General features: G+C 42.5%; 2 protein-coding genes across 2 annotated transcripts in view; both read right to left on the reverse strand.

Moving 5' to 3' along the window:
- Positions 1 to 18,943, reverse strand: part of LOC309541400 (aldo-keto reductase family 1 member C3-like) — a 29,818-nt gene extending 10,875 nt beyond the window's left edge. Inside the window, exons 1-6 of the mRNA XM_082239237.1 lie at positions 18,844 to 18,943; positions 5,405 to 5,516; positions 4,633 to 4,800; positions 3,833 to 3,949; positions 2,953 to 3,030; positions 2,589 to 2,711 (exon numbers count right to left, since the gene is read on the reverse strand). Coding sequence (XP_082095363.1) covers positions 2,589 to 2,711; positions 2,953 to 3,030; positions 3,833 to 3,949; positions 4,633 to 4,800; positions 5,405 to 5,491 — 573 coding nt within the window. The 5' untranslated portion in view covers positions 5,492 to 5,516; positions 18,844 to 18,943. The remainder of the gene's footprint in view (positions 1 to 2,588; positions 2,712 to 2,952; positions 3,031 to 3,832; positions 3,950 to 4,632; positions 4,801 to 5,404; positions 5,517 to 18,843) is intronic.
- On the reverse strand, positions 9,391 to 18,843 carry LOC309541405 (aldo-keto reductase family 1 member C3-like). The gene is made up of 9 exons (XM_082239245.1): positions 18,720 to 18,843; positions 16,615 to 16,782; positions 15,831 to 15,947; positions 15,140 to 15,217; positions 14,801 to 14,923; positions 13,578 to 13,687; positions 12,414 to 12,579; positions 11,666 to 11,748; positions 9,391 to 11,292 (listed from the first exon to the last, which is right to left on the reverse strand). Exons 1-9 carry the CDS (start codon positions 18,798 to 18,800, stop codon positions 11,250 to 11,252), a joined length of 969 nt encoding a protein of 322 aa, XP_082095371.1. The 5' UTR covers positions 18,801 to 18,843; the 3' UTR covers positions 9,391 to 11,249.
- Positions 18,944 to 20,551: the final 1,608 nt, after the last annotated feature.

Below are 20,551 nucleotides of genomic sequence, written 5' to 3' on the forward strand. Positions count from 1 at the left end.
ACACAGCCCCAAAGTGAGAATTCAGATGAAACAAAGAATACCGTGAAACAAAGGAAAGACAGAAAAGCAGAACCATGCTATTATTTCTTGAAATATCCATGTCAGAGGCACTTAAAACGCACAAGTCCGGCTAATTAAAAAGGATGATTTATTGCAAAGAACCAACGGAAAGTCCGGCAGCTGACTCCCGAGCAGCCTCCATAACAGCCTACTCGACTGGACTCTGGTTTCCCTTTCTCTTACTACGGAAGAAGCAAAGGAAGTACGTCTTCTTCTTGTGCTGCTTCTCCTTCTCTCTGTCTTGTAAGCCTCCCCTCTGGCTAAGTCTGTAGCTGATTGGCTCATGTTCCCTTTCTGACAAGCTGCCACTCTCTGTGGGTTCCTTCACTGTATCTTCTCACCCCTCACCAAGATCTTGCCTGCTCCTTTCCCTGGCAACTTGCATTCCATTCTCTCCCTCCTCCTTCTCTTCTGACTCTGCTGGAATGTGCTCTTCAGACAGTGGCAGATTCTTATATGAGGGTTCTACAATCCTGACAATCCAGTTGTTACTTTTCTTAAAGTGTGCTGTGTTTTCTGATGTATCAGAATCTTTAGATGACCGTTCAAGCATTTGTGGTTTCCATTGCCACGCTCTTTATCCATGAAATGTGTGTTAGCTGAAGATGGGGGACAGGGTTTATTCCCCCTCAATCTCCTGTCACTCCAGCCCTGTTGGAAATATCCTGGGCACACTGTCCTCCCTGCAGTGTCTCTATTTCTGCCCACTCACTCTCTGAATTTTCTATGTTGAGCAGAAAGGTCTGATTGGTTACATGATATACACCAGTGTCCAAGTGAATCAGGGCTGCTTGGGTGCAACAACTTTGCCCAGATGCCTAAATCAAAGGCCCCTCCCTCCCCACTTGAGAACTTCCAGAGTCCCCACAAGAGGCTGTGTGGGCCCTGATGATTTGCAGGCCTCCTTCTACTTGAGATGCTTGTTTCAAACATTATGGACTTCTCCACACTTTCTTTTGTCCGAGGTCTTGATTAAATGAGAACCCATTACTGGTTCCAGGAATTTAGGGGAGTCCACCGCACAACTCATAACCATATCTTCTTGTGACTGGATCGGCGACCTTATAGCCTTAAGCAAGTTTTTTCAGAGAATGGCTGTGTTTGTCAAAGCAAAGGTCCTCTCACAATGACCACTCCCCACATCGAATGGGGGGCGCCTTTTGCGTGGTCGTGCACAGTCCCCCCCCAATCCCATGCGGCTCCCGGCAGTACAACCTAGATTCACCCCCCCCAGGATGGACACCTGGAGGTAGCCGCCTACCTCTGCCAGTTACCCAATCTTGCTGAACAATATAACACAACACGATGGCCAATAACAATGGCACTAAACACTATTTATAGACTAATACAGACTACAGTATCATATGAGCACTGATCCAGAGCATATTTTCTACAGTGTTTATACTTGTTTACATGTAGGATTGGCTTGTTAAGAAATTGAACTGCATCCTTCTCACATTAATTCTTACAAGTCTGGCTGATGAAGAATCGATCAAGATTGGCTGATGAAGCATTGAACGAAACAGATTGGTTATCTGGAAACTCTATTCCGGCGATATTTGGTGACAGATGATGTATATATCGAACTTTTGAATTATTCTAGCGTGACTGGTGAAGAAGATTTAGAGACTTTGGTTGTAATTTCTGATGTTTAGTGCCATTGTTATTGGCCATCATGTTGTGTTAGATTGTTCAGCTTGTCTATATTGCAACACAGGGGTCTAGTTACCCAGTCCCAGCTGGGGAGGCATTGCCAGGAGAGAGTAGACCAGGTAAGGGGAGGGATCGCCCTGCCCACATAATAGTGGGCGGAACTTATCTGGGAGTTCTCAGTCGGCTTCAGCGCTTCTCCCACCCTGCCCTCCCTCAGTTAAGCCTTCTTTTGCAGGCTAACCTTTTCTTCACAGGTATGTAGACGCTGCTACGTTATGGTCGCTGTTGAAGGGCTGGAAAGGAATTTTCCTGCATTGGCAGGTTTTGCCTTCCCCATAGCAAAACGTCACAACTTTTGCGGTTTCAGGCCTTGGGCAGAATCCTTTAGTCCATCTTCCCTAAATTGGGGGTGGGGCGTGAAGCGGTGACCCACGCACCCCCTGCGGTGGCGATCCCAGGGTTCCCCGTTAAAGGGGTTGTTTTGAGGGGAGGAATTGGCCATACGCCAATAGGTTGTCATTGCTCTCTCTTGCAACGGCAGCAAAATGGGGGGCGGGCTCTCTGCTTGAACAGACGTTCTCCAGAGCCAGCCCAATCCCCACACATTCTGGATAACCCTGATGTTCCCCAGATCCCCAGCCCGGGGACTGGGAGGGATAAACGCCCAATGCCTAAGCCAAGGTCTCCCTACATTTGAAGCTTTAATAAAGTTGTGGCCAAATTTTAATCCTATAACAAGTTGTCTTGAGTCATTATTCCACTCGGGTGTTGCCCGGGGTTGGGGGGTCTCTGCCTGTCCGTACAAAAAGATCTTAAATAAATAAGCTTTCAATAGCATTTGGAACAAACCCCTACAAAAGGCAAACATGCTTGACCTGGTTTATCACTGGCTTGTATTTCAATCCTGGCTTGTTCAGGATCATTTCCAGCTGCTTACGGGTGAAGTTGGACACTCCAATGGACCTCACCAAGCCAGCATCTTTGCACGCCTCCATTGCCTGGCAAAGAAAGCATGACATGTTTGTTGAGTGGTGTTTCTTGAATGGCTGGGACCACACTCCCCCCCCAATTAAGATTGGAGGCTCACTCATATACTCCCAAGAGTGTGCAATAATTGACCAGCTCTCATAAGAGCCATTGTGTGAGTCATTGTTCTGGACATGCCTCCTCTGGTGGAAAGCTACTGTGCTCTGTATCCGAATGACTCAAGGGCTGGATTTCCTAATCCCAGGCACCTACCTCCCATGTCTGACGAAGATCCACGTTGTCAAAAATTGTTTTTTTGTCTTCTCCTGTGGGAAGTAAATCTGGTCCAGGCTGGAAAAGAAGGAGGCGGAGGGAACAACTGCTGGTCAGGCCTAGATGTTCTCTTATCTCTGTAATACTATCTAATACTAATGGACAGTGATAGAAAAAGGGAGATAAACTTGCAAGGGCCGGTACTACAGTGCAAGGATCTGTGGGAAACTCAAATCACTAGCACCACGTTTCACATTCTTGTTTATTCAAGAGGGATGCAGTGCTATTTTAGCCAGGAAAAAAAAATACATTGCAATATTAACTCAGTATCGTCTCTTTTAATCCAGAGGTAGGGAATCAGTGTTTCTCCAGGCTTTGCTGGCCTCCAAGTCCCATCAGCTGCAGCCAGCAAGGACAATGATCAGGGATGACAGGAGTTGCAATTGAGCAACATCTGGTAGGCCACAGGTTCCCCAAACATGCTTTAATTCTTTCTGTGCCCCATAGAACAAACTGTCTCCCCAACTCTCCAAGCCTTTTTTTCTTCCCTTGCTCCCTCGCCAAGTCCTGCTATGCAGATGATTTCTTTCTTATGATGCCCATGTAGTTAATGTCATCAGTATATGAAAAGGTTTTCTTTAACTGGCATGGTTTCTCCCCCCAAATCTGGGAGTGATCATTCTTTGATTGAGATATGGTCTAGAAGAGAATTGTCAGCATCTCTAGGAAATGACAGATCCCAGTGTTCCTTGAGGTTGTCAAATATTTTAGTAGTCTCTCTCTCTCTCTCTCTCTCTCTCTCTCTCTCTCTCTCTCTCTCTCTCTCCTCCATTCAAATATTGTACTCAATACTTGCATTATGACATAAATAATTATTTACCTTCAGAGAATATGGATTGTGAATTATGAACAGATCCATGTAGTCAAACTGGAGTTTCTTCAGGGATTCTTCTATGCATTTCTGAACCAGCTCTGGGCGGTGGAAGGTACTCCAGAGCTGTCAAAAATATAAAGATATTTATATTTTCACAGAGCCATAGAGTTTTTGGGTGTCGGGACACTTTAGCTGTGGCAGATGACTATTCTGGTGTGCACAGTGTTAAGGGCAAACTCAAATATTTTTCTGAAGAGTATTTTGAATTGCTGTGGTGAGGTAAAGTAATTTTAAAGTCATCATTGCTAATATACAGTATTTTTACCATTTATTTATTAAATTTATATATTGCTCTTCATCAAAAGATCTCAGGGTGGTTCACAAGATAAAAGCACAAATAAACAGTCAAAACAGAAGCAACAAAACTGTAATCCCTCCTCCCACAAACAGGTTTAAAAAGGGTGTAGAATATGAATCAGCCCAAGGCCTGGTTGAAGAGGAACATTTTCTCCTGGCGCCTAGAGGTGTATAATGAACCTCCCTGCAGAGAGCATTGCCCAAATGGGGAGCCTTACAAGAAAAGGCCCTGTTCTCGTGTTGCCGCCCTCCGAGCCTCACATGGAGGAGGCACATGAAGAAGAGACTCAGAGGATGAACACAGAATCCGGGTAGGTTTATATAGGGAGGGGCATTTTGCTCCGATTTTGTTAAATAATGTCTGTGAACTATGCAATTGCATCACGATGCAGGCACTATATTTTACCCTTTAAAATAAAAAATAAAAAAATAAAAAATACCAAACTCACCTTTCCAGTGTAGAAAATGTCTTCCCTTTTTACTGTTCCATCTGAAATCTTCGCACGAACGGCCCTTCCAATGTCTTCCTCATTCTGGTATGCATATGCGCCATCAATATGACGGAAGCCGACTTCTATTGCTATCTTTGTAGCCTCCTCACACTTACTTTTTGGAACCTGCCGTTTGAAAAGGTGAAAAGGTTAGTCAAGGTCTCTGCTTCAGTGGGGAAATTTATATCAAAGGGTACCTGTAAGTCACATTGAGTATCAGTGGACATTGTCAAACTACCCCCTCAGTCCCAGGGACTAGACACATCAAAGGTAAAGAAGAAGTGTCCAGAATAGTTAGCTAATGGCTGGTAATTTTGGATAATATTGTTACTCCTAACAAAAGTAATAGTGGGGACTTACAATTGTATAAAAAGATTTTTAAAAATATCACTAGACATTTTGCACTGGGGACTTTGAATCCTGCAGCAATTCACACTGGAAACTGTTTCTCAGCAAAAACCATCCAAGTCTTGCACAAAACATTATTTGCTCCTGTTTCTGCTGGCTCAGGACCCTTGTTGAATGAGAAGCAGAGTTTTATGTTCTGCAAGGGACCTGTTGCATTCTTGGCTGCTGTGACCCAAGAAGTTCTCATGCACAAATGGCTTCTCAGATCAGGTGAGGCATCGCATGCTGTGCTTTGCAATGTATGAAGCACCCTGCAGCTGGCAGGCATTTTGCTCTTCAGAAACAAGTTACTACAATTGTGAGAGTTAAATCTTTTACTTACAGTGCCTGGGGAAGCGGTTCCAAAACCCAATACGGGGATTTTGTTCCCATCGTTCATTGTAATGCCACGGTCTTTGCTAAGTGCCATTTCCTGCTTCTGTGCTTGTTCAGTTCTTGGTTCCAGGCTGAAACTGATCAACACTTTTGTGTCAAAAGGCAAACCTCGAGTGAGAAAAATGAATTTGTGTTTCCAATGAAATGTCTTCTGCTGGCACAAAAGGAGGGGAGTGTCTAAGCAAATGCCCTGAAGAAATGAGAGAGAAGGACGTGGACCTATGCCCAAATTTTTATCAGTAATTTTCAGCAGAATGTCCTTTGGTACACTTGCAGAATGTCCTTTGGTACACTTGCAGCTTACATTGTTGTCTTCTCAGAATTGCTTTTACAGAATAGATGATAGCTTTCTTCTTGTTCTTCTTGTTCTTGTTCCTGTTCTTCTTGTTTTTCTTTGCATTCCAATAAAGGAAAGCAGAGGGGTGAGCGGACTTAAGCATTTGCGTTTCGAGGTCCCCAGGGCCACCCCAATAACTCATACACCACACAGAAATTTTTTGGCATAATTTTGGCCACAACTTTGTTAAAATACAAATTTGTGAGTGGTTGCTTAGGCATTGGTTGCGACTATCCGCCCCACCATGGGGGACAGACTGACATACCGCACGATGCGAAAGTAAGAAAAGGGAACCTGCCCTCAGCCCTCCTCAAATGCAACCAGGAGCTCATTGCTATGGCCCGAGCCTCCATGACAGAGTGGACAAGCAATAGTTAGCCCCTGATTCCTTTAACGGAATCCCTTGCAGCAGCAGCATTAGAGGGGCAGGCACAGCCAGTCCATACCCCTCAACCAACCAAACCATAAACCAATGCCTAATTGCGAACCTTACAAGTTGTGACGATTTGCTACGCAGTAGGCAAAACCCAAATGGCCCCAGCCAATCAGCCAGATGGACAAAATTCCTACCGGGCCCCTGCCCCAAAGCAGACGACCCCATGATAGGTATAGCAAGGTCAAAGCGAACAACCCTATTCTAGGGAGGGACGGACGGGCAATCCGATGCACGGGCGAAAAGAGGAAGCCCTAGCCTCGTGCAAGAAGTTTTAGCACTTCTGGCTGTCAATCAACAAATGGCAACATTAACTTCTTCCCAGCAACAAGGGAAGCCCCAATCGCATCAGTGGCCAACGATCAATTATCCCTCCCCCAACTTTGGAGTGTCCTGGCGCCCCCCACCGCAACACGTGCTCTCCATGAAGGAGAACACGCTTTGTTCTATGCAGCGTTCAGGCACCCTTAAAAAACTGTTGTATCTTGGTAGCCAAAAAAAGCAAAGGAATAAAAATATTATGTTTAAAACAAAATTCAAATATATTATTTCTAATGATTTATATTTTAATTTATTACAATTTTTAGCCAGCATATTGCCCTTTCTATATTACATAATGCCTGTGAAATATGCACCTCGATAATGATAATTGTTCATAAAAGAAATAAAATTCAAACTCACCTTTCCGCAATGTTATGTTAAAATGTATGCACGATTTGAAGTAAAGCAGCAGATGAGAATTGCAGTTTAATAATTTATAATTAATGTATATCATGGCTAAACTCTCCTTCATGGATCACTGCCTTGTTGTGGTGAAGGGGCTTAAATAACTCAGAGAAGCTATGAGCTATGCCATGCAGGGCTACCCAAGACAAACAGGTCATAGTGGAAAGTTTTGACAAAATGTGATCCACCTGGAGCAGGAACCGGCAAGCCACTCCAGTATCCCTGCCAAGAAAACTCCATGGACAGAGAAAGAGAGGTTTCAGAAAGAGACAGATTTAACATTAGTAAAGAAGGTAAAATACCTGGGGGTGAATATGACATCAAAGAATGTGAACCTATTTAAAGACAACTATGAGAAATGCTGGTCAGAGGTGAAAAAAGATCTAGAAATTTGGACGAATTTGAAGCTTTCCTTGCTGGGTCGAATTGCTGTTATTAAGATGAATGTATTGCCAAGAATGTTATTTTTATTTCAATCATTGCAAATTATTGATAAGATGGACTGTTTCAAGAAGTGGCAAAGAGATATATCTAGATTTGTCTGTCAGGGCAAAAAGTCCAGAATAAAATTTAAGATACTTACTGATGTTAAAGATAGAGGGGGGTTTGCCCTGCCAGACCTTAAACTTTATTATGAGTCAGCAGCTTTTTGCTGGCTGAAGGAATGGCTACTTCTTGAGAATACAGATGTTTTGGATCTTGAAGGATATGATAATATATTTGGGTGGCAGGCATATCTATGGTATGACAAGGTAAAAGCACATAAGGCATTTAAAAACCATATTGTCAGGAAAGCATTGTTTAATGTCTGGACAAGGTACAAAGATTTTCTGGAGAGTAAAACCCCAAGGTGGCTATCACCTATGGAAGCGAAAGCTTTGAAAAAACTCAACATGGAGGCCAAATGGCCAAAATATTGGGAAATTTTAGAACAGGAAGGCGACAAACTGAAATTGCAGAGTTATGACAAACTTAAAGAGAAGGTGCGAGACTGGTTACATTATTTTCAAATAAGAGAGGTTTATAACTTGGATAAAAAAATTGGTTTCCAGGTGGAAAAATCAAAGTTAGAAACAGAATTGTTAGAACCCAATGCTAAGATACTTTCAAGAATGTATAATCTGCTGTTGAAATGGAATACTGAGAAAGAAACGGTAAAATCTGCAATGATAAAATGGGCACAAGATATAGGATATAATATTATGTTTGCTGACTGGGAGAAGTTGTGGACCACCGGGATTAAATTTACGGCATGTAATGCCCTAAGAGAGAATATTATGAAAATGATGTACAGGTGGTACATGACTCCAGTCAAGCTTGCAAAAATATATCACTTGCCCGATAATAAGTGTTGGAAATTGAAGGTACATTTTTTCACCTTTGGTGGACGTGCCCAAGGATTAAGGCTTTCTGGGAAATGATATATAATGAACTGAAAAAGGTATTTAAATATACTTTCCCGAAGAAACCAGAGGCCTTTCTCCTGGGCATAGTTGGCCAATCGGTGTTAAAGAAGGACAGAACTTTTTTTATGTACGCTACAGCAGCAGCAAGAATTCTCATTGCAAAGCATTGGAAGACACAAGACCTACCCACCTTGGAAGAATGGCAGATGCAAGTAATAGACTATATGGAAATGGTGGAAATGACTGGCAGAATCTGAGACCAGGGAGAAGAGTTGGTGGAAGAAGACTGGAGGAAATTTAAAACTTATTTACAGAAACATTGTAAAAATTTTGAATGCTGATGACATTGAAATGAATTGAAGGGGCTCTAGCAATAAGGTAAAATGTAAGATGGGATTGATAATAGATAAACTAATAGCCCATTCAGTACTTGACTCAAGACTGAAATTTTACCACATTCTTCTGCTGAAAGCAGATACTCGAGTGAGAAAAATGAACAGAGTGTGCATTTTTAAGGAAACATCTTCCTTGGACATGATGAAAGGGAAGCGTCTAAGCCAGTGTTCTGTGGAAGCTACAAAGAAGGGCAGGGATTAATGTGATTCCAACAAAGAGTTGCAGTGCTTACAAATGGCACATGTTAACTATACCAAAGTTTTGAAATTTTCACCACAGTGCCCTCCGAAACACCAATAGCTTTGATTGGGGATTTCCCTTTTGTTTGTGATACAGTGGTACCTCAGGTTACATACGCTTCAGGTTACATACGCTTCAGGTTACAGACTCCGCTAACCCAGAAATAGTGCTTCAGGTTAAGAACTTTGCTTCAAGATGAGAACAGAAATCGTGCTCCAGCGGCACAGCAGCAGCAGGAGGCCCCATTAGCTAAAGTGGTGCTTCAGGTTAAGAACAGTTTCAGGTTAAGTACGGACCTCCGGAACGAATTAAGTACTTAACCCGAGGTACCACTGTACAATAGATTAGCATAGAAGAAATTAAGGAATGTGGAAAATAATGCAGCAGAGGCTGTGTACTTTCTTTTCTTTAATGAGGTTACGACTTCATGCTAGAGGTTTAAATGGTAATACTTTTTTGCAAAATTGTATGCATTTCTACATAAAATCTATGGATTGCCTGTCAGTTGCCTGAAGATGATTAAAGCTTAATCTGTTTAAAATTCAATAGAAAACTCGAGTCAGAAAAATGAAGTTCCTGTTTCCAATAAAATGTTTTCTGTTGGCAGGATAGGAGGGGGAAGTCTAAGAAAATGCCCTCAAGAAATGAGAGAGGAGGGCAGGGAAACCTTTGGCCAAATTTTTACCAGAAATTTTCAGCAGAATATCCTTTGATGCCTCACAGTTTCCATTTTGCTGACTTAGTAGTATTACTTTCACAAGATAAATAATAGCTGTCTGATTAATAATAATAATAATAATAATAATAATAATAATAATAATAATAATAGCGTTCCAATAAAGTAATGCAGAGGCCTATTGCAATCTTTGATCAAGAAACATCACCTCTTTGTTAGATTAGTAAATGTTAAACATAGGAAAAGCAAGCCTAAAACCTATGCAGACCTTTTCTTCACGCTGTAGTATTGAAACGAAAACACGTATGCTCAGAAACAAAATAATAAATGAAATATATGGAGGCATCTGTTAACCCAACGAAGCTGGGTGTTCTGAGTGGAACATGGCGCCGTGTGCACAGTGCTCACCCTGAATGCAGATTAAAAGGAAGCGTGTCCACAGCCTCCGCCTTTACTGGAGGGTTCAGGTTACGCAAAGCAGGGGATGAGTGGGAGACAGCAAGTAGCAACAAATGATTTCAGCAAGGACATTTTGAATATTGTTACAGATTCCAGAGGATAAAATGCATGTGTATAACATGGCCAGAAGTCATTTCAGGTTGTGCTGGCAGACAAATGAAACCCTGTGCTCTTTCCTCCTCACAGCCAGCAGAGGACCTCAGAGCCAGCCAGGGTCATTCCTGCCCAGCCTTTCCTCAGAAGTGGAAGCAGCGACTTTGTAATTTAGAAGTTCCCCATCATGTCCTGCCCTCCCACCAGATGTCAAAGAGAAAAACAACTACCTGATTTTTAGAAGACATCTGAAGACAACCCTGCTTAGGGAAGCTTTTAATGTTTAATAGGTTATTGTATTTTAATATTCCGTTGGATGCCGCCCAGAGTGCCTGGAGAAACCCAGCCAGATGGGCGGGGCATAAATAAATAAATAAATAAATAAATAAATAATTATCTCTGGTTGGCCACGGGGAAAACAAGTTGCTGGACTAGATGGGCCACTGGCCTCATTCAGCAGGCTCTTCTTATTTTCTGAAGTTATTTCAAATCATCTTGGCAATAAATCTCAGGCTATGCAGCTGCTTCTTTTTATGAATGTTAATCCTCCCCCCTTGTGCTATTTTCAGTATACGAATCACCCCCTTGAAACTGCTATTTGACACATTAGAAAGAACTAGGGATAGAGGAGGAGTTTAGTTTTGTTCACATTTTAATGTGAAACTACACAGCTCACACTTCTTGAACCAATATGCAAATCGAAATGCAGTTATCCAAAAGAAAGTGGCAATTCTCTGAATTTTGTGATGCAGTTGTTCAGCTACAGAATACATGCTTTAGTTTAGCCAAAAGTGCAAAGAAAATTGTGGATGGTAGAAGAAATTTGCAATGATGAATTTTCAAGAAATTTTCAAAATTCCCAAACTGATGTGGAGATGTGAGGAACTGAAGAGTGGAAAATGAGCCGCTGGGTTGTTGGGAAGAACTGATACTGACAGATTTGCCCATCCCTAGTTAGAACAATTTTTTTCCACGCAAAAGGACCCAGGTTCAGAAGGGGATAAATTGGAGATGGGGGACGGGTCCTTATTCCACATCTGGCGGGTAATATTGTGGGTGACCAGCAAATCTGAAACAAAAGAAAAGAGAGTCAACACTCAGGGGCTGGAAGATGCAGAAGAAACAAAAATAGATCTCTTGCCAGCCATTACTGCATGAGACCATTTCACACAGTGCATTGTAAGCTCCCCCCCCCTAGTTTGCCACCAAATGCCCACCCTGAAGACTATCTGGGAGGCTGAAATTCAAAATGTGCCACACTCCAACAATGCATGGGGCTTTTGTACAAAGTCTCCACCGTAATTCCTTCTATAATTTCACCTTAGTCTCTATGAAGAGAAGAAATGGATACCAGATCTTTTCTTCTTTTTGCTCCCGCAGTATCAATTCTTGCGTGCACCACTTTTATGTATTTATATGCTTACTATATAAATGTGACTTACATTTCCGCTTTTAAAAAGCTCATGCTTTTGTGAAGACCATCAATGGATTTCATATCCTCCTCAGACAGCTGGAAAGTAAATGCCTGTCAGGGGGAGAAAATAAAATGCTGAGGTGGTTTTTACTCATGTCTTCTTTCTGCACCTCAGAGCTGTGCACCTTTTTCCAGCCACAGAGAAACCAAAGTGAACTTTGCTACCACCTTCCAAAGTTGAATTCCTTCATTCGACAGCTTCAGTCCAGATGTCCTCCCACTGAGGGAATTTTATATGCATAGTAATGTAGGTTTGCAATAGAACAGGAGTGGGGAAACTGTGGCCCCCCAGATGTGGATGGACTCCAACTCCCCATCAGACTCAGCCATCATGAGCAATGGCCAGGGAAGTCATGGTCTTGAAGTCATAGTCTAGCAAGTTCATGCAGTTCATAGCTAAACTACTGAACTTGCTTCCATGCGAGACAGTGACAGCCACCAACTTGGATGGCTTTAAACATTAGACAAGTTCATGGTGGATAAGAATACCAATGGAAGCTAGTCATGATGGTTGCACTCTGACTTCACGGTCTGAGGCAGTGATTCTTCTGAATACTCACTGCTGGAAACTCCTCCAACTTCTTGAGTCCCCAAACCAAGATGTGCATCTTCCCTCCCGTACTCCTGCATGTGTCATGTGACCCGTGAGATCACAGTGTCCAAATGACCTGCTTTTTCGGTATTGTTTTTAAATGGATTAATAAATACTGCTTTACCTGGGCATTTTCCTCAATTCGCTTTCTGGTGTAGGTCTTCACCAGGACCACCAGGCCACGCTGCAGTTGGTAGCGAATAGCCACGAGAGCTGGGGTTTTGTTGTACTTCTTGGCGATTGCAACTAACAGAGGGTCTTCAAGCAAGACAGGAGTGTTTTGATCTATCCTGCCGGAAAGCAACATAGAGAGAAGGTGTGTTTCTGGTGTCCAGAATATATAAATCTCACTCTAAAATTAATACAGTATTGGCCTAGTCCATGCAAAATACACTAAATATTTTGTATTTAAAGCTTGGTTAGTGGATTTGAACTAATATAAGTTTTTAGTATCATGCTCTACCCCCTCCCCTAATAAATTTCAAACTCATACGTTGCATATGGATTATTCTGTAGGCAAAATGGTAGCATCTGTGCACAAAAGGGAGGTTTTTTTCTTTGCTTAAGTACAATCAGTATTTGGGAGGGGGACACCTAAGGAGGGAAAGAAAGGCCCAAAGAATCCTGTGTGCCCGCTGGAGAGTTGATGTTCGAATGAAATGGAGGATTCTGGAGAAATGCACAGCTCATTGTCTTGAAGGAGAACTCAATATTTCTTGCTGGTCCCACTTGTTAAAAATAAGCATTTAAGTGGCTTCCAATATAGATAAAAACAATACAATTTAAAATTCTGAGACATACAAAACAAGCTATGTAAAAAGAGAAATGCTATAATTATTTACAGTAAATGTAAGCCTGGATACAGGGTCTTTTCGTCTCTGCCATTCTACTGCTTAAGCAACATTAAACATAATATAAATATGATTTAAAAACAGCACAGCATTTCAGAAGCAGAAATTATTAAATAGCCCCCTGCCCGCAACATTTGAAAACATACGTTTGGGAGAAGTCAAGCAGTTATATATATATAAAAAAACACTTTAGCAATGGGAAGGTTTCTGAGAATATCTAAAATGGGAGGGGAAGAGCTTTGTAGATCTCTTTGTGGAATGATTTCCCCAATTGAGAAGCCACTACAGAAAAGGTCCTGGTGCTGGTATCCACCACGATGCTCTTTATTAATTGTGGGGCCCAGAATGCAAACTAAAGAGCTGGTGTAGATGCTGGGGAATAGTGGGCCTAGGTGGTACCTGAGGTGGTTCCCAAACGTTTTGGCTTCACCTCTTACCATCTTGGGTCCCTTTGGGATCCCAGGACACTATATCCTTCCAGGAGGATATTGTTTGACTTGCAGAAGGCCAGCAGCTTGCTTTGGTTCCGATAAGGATGGCATTCAACCTGCAGATTCAAAATCCCCCAACACAACCCAAAAGTGAGAATTTAGATGAAACAAAGAATACCGTGAAATAAAGGAAAGACAGAAAAGCAGAACCATGCTATTATTTCTTGAAATATCCCAGTATTATTTTTCTTAAAGTTTGTTTTACTTTCTGATGTATCAGAATCTTTAGATGACCATTCTTGCAATTGTGGTTTCCATTGCCACACTCCTCACCTGTGAAATGTGTATTAGATGGATATGAGGGACAGGGCTTATTCCCCCACAATCTCCTGTCGCTCCAGCCTTGTTGGAAATATCCTGATCACACTGTCCTGCCTGCAGTGTCTCTATTTCTGCCCACTCAGTCTCTGAATTTTCTACATTGAGCAGAAAGGTCTGATGGGGGATTTGCCTGGCTTTTCATCAAGCTGAGCAGATGCCTCTATATCAGACTTCCTCAACCTTGGTCCTCCAGATGTTTTGAGACTACAATTCCCATAATCCCTGACCACTGGTTCTCCTAGCTAGGGATCATGGGAGTTGTAGGCCAAAAACATCTGGAAGGGCCGAGTTTGAGGAAGCCTGCTCTATATCATCTGGGATTCTTCTTTATCAGGGTCTCACTGGTTATATGATATAAGGGGGGGGGGGGATCTGAGGTGAAACCAGAGTATAGGTTATATGATATACACCAGTGCCCAAGTGAATCAGGGCTGCTTGTGCGCAGCAGTTTTGCCCAGATGCCTAACTCAAAAGCCCTTCGCTCCCCAATTGAGAACTTCCAGAGTCCCCACAAGAGGCTGTGTGGGCCCTGACTGCTTGCAGACCTCCTTCTACCTGAGATGCCCGTTTCAAACATTATGGACTGCTCCACACTTTCTTCTGTCTGAGGATTCAGAGGTCTTGATTAAATGAGAACCCATTACTGGTTCCTGGAATTTAGGGGAGTCCACCTCACAACTCATAACCATATCTTCTTGTGACTGGATCTGCAACCTTATAGCCTTAAGCAAGTTTTTCAAGGGAATGGCTGTGTTCGTCCAAACAAAGGTCCTCTCACAAAAGAGCTTAAATAAAGAAGCTTTCAACTGTGCTTGGAGAAACCACTAAAAAAAGCAATCACACTTGACCTGGTTTATCACTGGCTTGTATTTCAATCCTGGCTTGTTCAGGATCATTTCCAGCTGCTTACGAGTGAAGTTGGACACTCCGATGGACCTCACCAAGTCGGCATCTTTGCATGCCTCCATTGCCTGGCAAAGAAAACACAACATGTTTGTTGAGTGGTGTTTGTTGAATAGCTGAGGCCACACCTTTTTCCAGAGTCAGATTGGAGTCTTATAGTTCACCAGCTCTCATAGGAGCCATTGTGTGAGTCATTGTTCTGGACATGCCTCCTCTGGTGGAAGGCTACTGTGCTCTGTATCTGAATGACTCAAGCGCTGGATTTGCTAATCCCAGGTACCTACCTCCCATGTCTGCCGAAGATCTACGTTGTCAAAAATCATTTTTTTGTCTTCTCCCATGGGAATTAAATCTGGTCCAGGCTGAAAAAGAAGGAGGCGGAGGGAATAAGTGCATTTCAGTACTAGAAGTTCTCTTATCTCTGTAATATTATCTAATACCAATGACAGTGATAGAAAAAGGGAGATAAACTTGCAAGGGCTGGTACTACAGTGTAAAGATCTGTGGAAAACTCAAATCACAAGCACCACATTTCACATTCTTGTTTATTCAAGAGGGATAAAGAGGGAGTTCACCTTGCAGGGGCTGATACCACAGTGCAGGGATCTGTGGGAAACTCAAATCACAAGGACAGGTCTGTCTCCCCATCTCTCCAACCCATTTTCTTTCTTCCCTCGCCCCCACGCCAAGTCCTGCTCTGCACACAATTTTATTCTTATGATGCCTATGTGGTTAATGTACTCATTATGTGCATAGGTTTTCTTTAACTGGCATGTTTCTCCTCCAAAATTTGGGAGCGACCATTCTTTGATTAAGATATGTTCTAGCAGAGAATTGTCAGCATCTCTAGGAAATGACAATTCCCAATGTTCCTTCAGGGAATAAAATATTTTTAACAGGCCCTCCCCCCCCACATTCAAATATTGTACTCAATACTTGCTCAAGTACTCAATTATGACATCAATAATGATTTACCTTCATAGAATATGGATTGTGAATTATGAACAGATCCATGTAGTCAAACTGAAGTTTCTTCAGTGATTCTTCTAAGCATTTCCGAACCAGCTCAGGGCGGTGGAAGGTACTCCAAAGCTGTCAAAATTATAAAGATATTTATATTTTCACACAGCCATAGAGTTTTTGGGTCTTGGGACCATATAGCTGTGGCAGATGACTATTCTGGTGTGCACAGTGTTAAGGGCAAACTCAAATATTGTTCTGAAGAGTATTCTGAATTGCTGTGGCGAGGTAAAGCAATTTTAAAACCATTATTGATTATAAATAATATTTTTACTATTTATTTATTAAATTTATATATTGCCCTTCATCAAAAGATCTTGGAGCAGTTCACAAAGAAAAAAGCACAAGATAAAAGCACAAATAAATAGTCAAAACAGAAGCAACAGAACTGTAATCCATCCTCCCACAAACAGGTTTAAACAGGGTGTAGAATATTAATAAGCCCAAGGCCTGGTTGAAGAGGAACATATTTGCCTGGTACCTAGAGGTGTATAATGAACCCTGCAGAGAGCATTCCCCCAACAGATAAGGCCCCGTTCTCGTGTTGCCGCCCTCCGAGCCTCACATGGAGGAAGCATACAAAGCAGAGCCTCAGAGGATAAATGCAGAGTCTGGGTAGGTTTATATAGGGAGAGGCATTTTGCTCTGATTTTGTTAAATAATGTCTGTGAAATAGCATCATGATGCAGGCACTATATTTTACTCATTTTTTGTAAAAAAAATTGCCAAACTCACTCACTTTTCCAGTGTAGAAAATGTCTTCCCTTTTTACTGTTCCATCTGAAATCTTCGCACGAACAGCCTGCCCAACGTGCTCCTCTGTCTGGTATACATATGCGCCATCAATATGACGGAAGCCGACTTCTATTGCTATCTTTGTAGCCTCCTCACACTTGCTTTTTTGAATCTACCAGTTGAAAAGTTGAAAAAGTTAGTCAAGGTTTCTGCCACAGTGGAGAAATTTAAATCAAAGTAACACTGATTGTCGGTGGACATTGTCAAACTAGACCTGAGTCATCAAATAAAAATAAAGAAAAAACATGCGAAAAAGTGATTTATATGCGTTGTATTATGCCAAATAACATTGTGCCACCGAATGGCATGCAGGATTTAAAACGAGCAATCAATTAACTTCTCAGTTATTTTGGTTTAAACAGTGGAACACTGTTGACACATACAGTTTTTAGAATGCTCTTTTTTAAAAAATCTGTTAATGTTTGTGAAAGACAGTAGATGAGATATCCAAGAAGGGATTGAGGAAGTCTCTTCGTATGTATGTCTTTGTATAAAATAGATTCTACCCTCACTTTATATGTGAATGGAGTAGATATGAATTGGAAAAAGGGAAAAAGGAAAATTCCTTCAAAAAAACTGAGTGGTAGCTTTTATTTGGTAAATTCATGATATTCCTAGAAATTAATTTAATTATATAATAAGAATCGACACCGATCCCTTCATTTGCATTGCTGGTGATATGGAATGGAAGAAATGAAGATGGTTTGGATAAAGAATTGACTCTATATTTATTGTTAGTGTCCAAAATAGTTTGCTAATGTCTGGGGATTTTGGATAATAGTATTACTCCCAATAAAAGTAATAGTGGGTACTTATAGTTCTATAGAAAGATTTTTTTAAAATATCACTAGACATTTTGCACTGGGGACTTTGAACCCTGCAGAAATTCACACTGGAAACTGTTTCTCAGCTACAAACCAGCCAAGTCTTGCACAATGACCGCTCCACGCTTAAAACGGGGGGCGCCCTTTGCGTGGACGCGCGCAGCCCCTGGATCTGGAGTGGTTCCAACAGCATAGGCTTGGTTTGCCTTCCCTCAGGTGGGATACCTGGAGGTCTCCGCCTACCTCAGTCAGTTGTCCAATCCCACCTGGGGGAAGCGTTGCCAAGGAGACCAGGCCAGGTAGGGGAGGGATTACCTGCCCACACAATAGAGGGAGGATCTTACCTAGGAATCCTCACTTGGCTCCAGAACTTCTCCCACCCTACCCACCCTCAGTTAATGTCTTATTTTGCAGGTTAACTTTTCTTCACAGGTTTTGCAGGTTAACTTTTCTTCACAGTTATGCAGGCGCTGCTACGTTAAGGTCGCTGTTAAAGGGCCGGAAAGGAATTTCCCTGCATTGGCAGGTTTCGCCTTTCCCGTAGCAAAACGTCACAACTTTGGCGGTATCAGGCCTTGGGCGGAATCCTTTTGTCCATCTTCCTCTTGCGGCAGCGATACCAGGGTACCCCGTTAAAGGGGTTTTCTGAAGGGAGGCTTTGGCCGTACACCGAAAGGTCATCATTGCCCTCTCCTGCGGCGGCGGCGTTACGGGGGCGGCCATCTCTGCTTGAACATATGTTCTCCAGAGCCGGCCCATCCCCCCCACACACACTGGATAACCCTGATGCTCCCTAGGTCCCCGGCTGGGGATCGGGGAGGGAGAACGCCCAATGCCTGAGCCAAGGTCTACCCACATTTGAAATTTAATAAAGTTGTGGCCAATTTAATCCCATAGCACGTTGTCTTGAGTTGTTATTCCACATGACGGGGGGGGGGCCGTGCAGGATCTGGGGACTCCACCTGTCCACGCAAAACAGTATTTGCTCCTGAATCTGCTGGCTGAGGACCCTTGTTGAACGAGAAGCAGCGCTTTATGTGCTGCAAGGGACCTGTTGCATTCTTGGCTGCCGTGACCTAAGAAGTTCTCATGCACAAATGGCTTCTCAGATCAGGTGAGGCATCTTGTGCTGTGCTTTGCAATGGATGAAGCACCCAGCAGCTGGCAGGCATTTTGCTCTTCAAAAACAAGTTACAACAATCTGAGAGTTAAATGTGGTACTTACAGTGTCCGGGGAATAGGTTCCAAACCCCAATACGGGGATTTTGTTCCCATCATTCATTGTAATGTTTTTGCTAAGTTCCATTTTCTGCTTCTGTGCTTGTTCAGTTCTTGGCTGCAGGCTGAAACTGATCAACACTCTTGTGGCGAAAGGAAATACTCGAGTGAGAAGAATGAAGGTTGTGTTTCCAATAAAATGTCTTTTGTTGACACAAAAGGAGGGGCTTCTCTAAGCAAATGCCCTGAAGAAATGAGAGAGAAGGGCGGGGAAACCTATGGCCAACCTTTTATCAGTAACCTTCAGCAGAATGTCCTTTGTAAACCAGCGGTTTCGTTGTTGACTTAGCAGCATTGCTTTCACAGGATACAAAATAGCTGTTTTCTGAAGGCCTGAAAGCTGGGTGTTCCAAGGGCCAGAAGAACACACAGAGGATGTAAGGAAAGAAAGGACCGTATGAATAAGATCCCAAACTGCCTCTGGCTGTGTACACTTTGCCAGCACATTTAAAGCACATTTGATGTGCACAACATTCCCCAAAGAATCCTGGGAACTGAGATTTATTAAAGATGATGGGAATGGTAGCTTTGTAAAATGTCTTCTGTTGGCATGATTGGAGGGGAGTGCTTAAATAGCCTGAAGAAATGAGAGAGAAGGGAGGGGAAACTTTGGCCAACTTTTTATCAGTGATTTTCAGCAGTATGCCCTTTGCTGCACCAGCAGCTTTCATTGTTGAATTAGCAGCATTATAGCTGTATTATTATTATTATTAGCATTCCAATAAAGCAATGCAGAGGCTTATTGCAATCTTCAATCAAGAAACTTCACCTCTTTGTTAGATCAGTAAATGTTAGACATAGGAAAAGCAAGCCTAAAAGCTATGCAAACCTTTTCTTCAGGCTGTAGTATTGAAATGAAAAGCTCTGAAACAAAATAATAAATGAAACATGTGGAGGCATCTGTTAACCCAGTGAAGCTGGTCTTCTGAGTGCCATTGTACACACAAAGGATGTAAGGAAGGAAAGGAGCATACAATAAGATCCCAAACTGCCTCTGGCTGTGTACACTTTGCCAGCACATGTAAAACACATTTGATGTGCACGACATTCCCCAAAGAATCCCGGGAACTGAGATTTGTTAAAGATGCTGGGAATGGGAGCTTTGTGAGGGGTAAACTACAGTTCCCAGAATTCTTTTCGAGGGGTCATGTGCTTTAAAAGTGCTCCAGATCATAGGATCAGAGAAATGTGGACTTGGAAGGGACAGTGAGGATCATCTATTTCAACCCCTTGCAATGCAGGAATCGTTCGCCCAACGTGGGGCTCAAACCCACAACGCTGAGATTAGAGTCTCATGCTGTACCAACTGAGCTGTCCCTCAGGGTGTGTTTGTTACACAGTCATCTTCTGGTTTGGAGTAAACAGCATCAGAATGCAATGCACCATAAGAAATGTCAGGATGGATAAAGGATGTGGAATGTGGCGCCGTGTGCACAACGCTCACCCTGAATGCAGATTAAAAGGAAGAGTGTCCACAGCCTCTGCCTTTACTGGAGGGTTCAGGTTATGCAAAGCAGGGGATGAGTGGGAGACAGCAAGTAGCAACAAATGATTTCAGCAAGGACATTTTGAATATTGTTACAGTCTAGAGGATAGAATGCATGCATATAACATCATCTTTTGTTCACATTTTAATGACAAACTACACAGCTCACACTTCTTGAACCAATATGCAAATTGAAATGCATATCGAAATTTCTCAGTTATGCTGAGAAAGTGGCAATTCTCTGTATTGTGTGATGCAGTTGTTCCGGTACAGAACCATTACAAAAATGCATA

The sequence above is a fragment of the Podarcis vaucheri genome (genome assembly GCF_965113315.1).
Source record: "Podarcis vaucheri genome assembly, chromosome: 10".
Taxonomy (NCBI): domain Eukaryota; kingdom Metazoa; phylum Chordata; class Lepidosauria; order Squamata; family Lacertidae; genus Podarcis; species Podarcis vaucheri.